This window comes from Electrona antarctica (assembly GCF_951216825.1).
Source record: "Electrona antarctica genome assembly, chromosome: 10".
NCBI lineage: Eukaryota > Metazoa > Chordata > Actinopteri > Myctophiformes > Myctophidae > Electrona > Electrona antarctica.
In genome coordinates, this window is record NC_136791.1 from 32391350 (window position 1) to 32395616 (window position 4267).

General features: G+C 42.1%; 1 protein-coding gene across 1 annotated transcript; it reads right to left on the reverse strand.

Moving 5' to 3' along the window:
* Window positions 1–700: 700 nt before the first annotated feature.
* On the reverse strand, window positions 701–3328 carry six3a (SIX homeobox 3a; the record flags this gene model as incomplete). The annotated part of the gene is made up of 2 exons (XM_079512457.1): window positions 701–893; window positions 2637–3328. 2 exons carry the CDS (start codon window positions 3326–3328, stop codon window positions 701–703), a joined length of 885 nt encoding a protein of 294 aa, XP_079368583.1.
* Window positions 3329–4267: the final 939 nt, after the last annotated feature.

The window sequence follows — 4267 nt, forward strand, 5'->3', positions numbered from 1 at the left end:
GACCGGGAGAATGATCGCATTATTCGAGATATACATAATTCAATATAAAAATTTGAAATAAAAATAAAAATCTGATACAGTCATAAACGATTCCGTTCCACATGTTTTGACCATGTTGTATATACCCCACAAAGGCAGTGACTGAAATATGTTATTTAAAAAAAGGTGCTTACGACTTAAATGATTGTCTGATGAACATAAATTAAAATAAATTTGAACCTAAGACAAAAATAAAACAGGATTGCATCTTGTCTGGTGTGTCTGCATCGACATTATAGCCTAGTATAGGCTATACTAAAAACGGAAATGGAGGAGAAAAAAAGCGATGGAGAGTGGAGATACCAAGTTTATTTTTGTTCCCTCCGCTGTGTTCCTCGTGAAAACTGGATTTCGGGGATGTTCTTGTTCCCTGATTTTAAAATAAAATAAAAATAAAAACATCATGCAAATAGTCTAGTGGTGGTGGCGGTGATGGTGGCGGTGGTGTGGGGGGTATGAATAGGGAGGCGTGGGTCCTTTGAAAGCGCTTTAAAAAAAAGACGTGCTTTTATCTCTTTTTTTAATATTTATATCAATCGGTCCTTTTTTCATCCGCGATATTCACAAGTCTTTTTTTTCTCAGGTCCATATTCCCTGTAAATATTTCTCTTTTTGTGTTTCATGTGTTTTTAAGTTTTTTCTTTTCTCTTTCTCTTCCGTATCATACATCGCACTCCGAGTCACTCGACGTGACCGACAGGATGGAGGTCCCCGTATCAACTCTCTCTGTCATACTGGACACGCTGGTGGTCGGACTGGCCGCGGTCGAGGGCGACTCCGCCGAGCTATGCGGGGTGAGACCGGAGTCTGAAAGGGACCGCATACCGTTTGGTCCTATTGCTTGGTGCTGGAGCCTGGAGAAGAAAAGAAACGAGAGGAGGAAAGAAAAAAAACATGGCAATTAGACCTGAGAATGTACCCCCCCTGCCAAATAGGGTTCAGGCTCGCCTTTCTTTCCCCCTGCCGGCCCCAAACCACGCATGCTTTTATCAACCAGCCCAGCGGACAAGACTTGCTTTCAGGGGGACAAAACACGTCAGCTATTTAGACTACCAAATGTGGAACAAATGTGACGTTTTGTCAAAAGTAATAAATCGCGTAAATTGTCACCGGTTAGGCTGTAAGCTAGGCTACTTGTCATATCAATACCACACGCCTTTTATACAAATCTGCTTTTAAAATAATAAACGGGGGAGGTCTAATTGGCCCAAATCAAAATGCAAAAATCATCAATAATAGGCCCACGTATTTGCTATAGATGTGTAGGATACATTTCAAATGGATATAAACTGGACGTGTATGAATGAGTGACGTCAAACTCCAATCATGCTAAATGTTTATCTCCAATCCACTCACGATAATAACTCCATCACAGCGGGATAATAGCACAGAGGAAATATATCTATTAATTTAGCAAAAAGATTAGAATAGTAGCCTATTCATATGGCTTAGGACCGTGGTATGACATTCTAATCAATTATAGCATTTCAAAGGAATTGATAGCTAGTACTAATGTTATGAATACAGCCTATGCCCTCAATTTATTTATTTATTTCTATGGTCATTTTCATTACCAGTGTAATATCAGTAATATTAATATTTTTCCACTGAGATTTGAAAAACGTCAGATGGTGACAAATGTAATATCATTTTAGGCTACTGCAGCCGCGTCTAAAGAAACCAATAGCATAAATCATATGGCTTTGCACTATACAAAATTAAAATATATTTATAATATGAATGCAATTCAGTATATAACATATTTGAATTTGAATTCAAATATTGTTGTGATAAATATAGATATTCTGTGTATTTAATATCTTATAGCAGCTTTAATTTAAACACATTTATATTAATTTAGCTGTACTATACATTCATTTCCAAACCACTGAATCAATTACCAAATTATATTAGTGTAAAGTGCAATGTTTAGTCACATTGAGTGGCTTAGAGGCCTATCAGTTTGTAATTTTAGCCTTCTTTCATTGTTGTAGAAAACGTAAACAAGCTGTTCAAATGAAAGGCCAGCATAAACACACGCTTCAACCTCTCTCAAGTTTAATAACAAATAATTCCACTTGAATTTTATTTTTTAATTATATCTTTTCTTTCATTAATGCTGCCCGGTTTTGGTTTACGAAGCCGTTCGCATTTTGTTTATAGGAGAGAACATGGTGAGTGTTTCCTTGCTTATATTGCCTACAAGTCCATAGCCTGTATACTTCAAAATATGTAAGAAATAGCTATAGTGCACTATTATGTATCTATTTGAGACATCTAATACAGTAGGCTTTTACTGACAGTAGCCTATATTCGATTATTTGCGAAGGCAGTTTTTCATCATTGAAATGAAACATATAGAATTGTTATTAGATTTCATAACTAAAATGTCGCCGTAGCCTACTACTACTCCCTCCCCTACCAGCGATAACAGCAATAGTCTTTCCCCTACGTAGCCTACGTATGGCTGTACAAAATATAGCCTGTTTGCTATAAAATATCCCCCTCTGTTTCGATTTGACAAACGTCCGACGGCCACGCATTTCATAAAGCGGGTTAACCCAAACAAGTAAGCATTTGACAGAAAGGACACCAACCTGTTTTTTGCTGCCGCGGCTCTGTCTCGTTGTCTACGGTTTTTAAACCAATTCCCGACCTGTGTCGGAGTGAGTCCCGTGGCTTGCGCCAGTTCCCTTTTCTTGCTGGGATTTGGATATGGGTCCTGAAGGTACCACTCCCTTAGCAGGCTCCGCGTCCGCTCCTTGAAACAGTGCGTTTTCTGCTCGCCGTCCCAGATGGTCCGAGGGAGCGGAAACTTCTTCCGCACCCGGTACTTATCGACCGGTCCGAGGGGGCGACCGCGGAGTTTCTCGGCCTCCTGGTAATGTGCTTCCAGCCACATGGCCTGCAGTTTGCCGTGCGAGTCCTTGGTGAACTTGTGGTTCTCCAGGATATGGTATAGGTCTCTGAAATTCCCCGTGTGGAAAGCGACCACGGCTCGGGCGCGCAGGATGGACTCATGCTTGTTGATCTGCTCGCAGGCTCCCGGCGCTACAGGCAGAGACCAGAGGAACCGACCCAGCCGCTCGATGTCCCCGGTCTCCTCCAGCGTCTCGCAGACGCTCGCCACCTGCTCCGGGGAGAAGTTGAGGGTCGGTAGCTGAAACATGGACAAGTCTTCTGGAGACCTGGCGGTGGGAGCGCTGTTCGCCAGGAGCAAAGGGCGATCAGCGAAGTTTGGCAGGAAGAAATGGGAGGGATAAAGCTCTAAGGGGGATCGGAACACCATGGAAATGACCTGAGAGAGGAAGAAATTACCGAGAAAAAGGGTAGAAACCCCCCGAAAAAAATAATAAACGGCGAGTAAAAAAGATTGAATGATTCAATGGCTATCGCCTAATGACACCAAGCCTCATAATATCTCCCCCCTAAATCCACCGTTGAGTGTAGCATTGAAACATTTTGTTTCCCTTTTCTATTGGTCTTCTTGGTGTCGTTGTGGCGTTGTCATGGCAGCCCTGCCAATCACTGTCAAGCGTGCCAATCATTAGCCAGTACGTAACGCGGAGGCTTTCACCACTTGTGCAGTATACGCACGGGGGGTTATCACAGTGTCCAATCTTCAACAGCAAGCCCTCCCACTGCACTGCGAGCATCAAGCACAAGCCCAACGCTCATCTGTCTACTGAATGGAATGAGCAATTAGAGGGTGGAATATTATTGCGATCTTAACGAGGCTCGTTAAAGCTAAAGAAGGAGATATGTAGGCTGCTAGAGAGATGCTTAACGGAGACGGGAGGGGAGAGATGTGAGGGAGGCAGAGAGGGGGAGCTTAAAAGGGTGACAAATGGACTATATGGCAGCATACGGAGTACACATCAGCGCATAGTTTTGAATAGAACCGGGTCCATTTCTAAGCGACATCATTTTTGTATCTGATCCCCTTTTTACATTCTAAATTATTATTTAGTTTTTGTGGGAAAATGTATGGATGTCATTTCCAGAGAGCGTATTCTATTTTCATTCTGTACTTATAATAACTTATACATAGCATTAGAAATAATTTAAAATATGACATGATGCATGCAGGAGCCATGTAGTTAGGGGTTAGGGTCCGGGGATCCGCATTATGATAACAAGTTTTCGTGACATCGTTTCAGACGGTGATCTGATGGATGGATGGATGGATGGATGCATGGATGGAGGGATGGATGGATGGATGGATGGA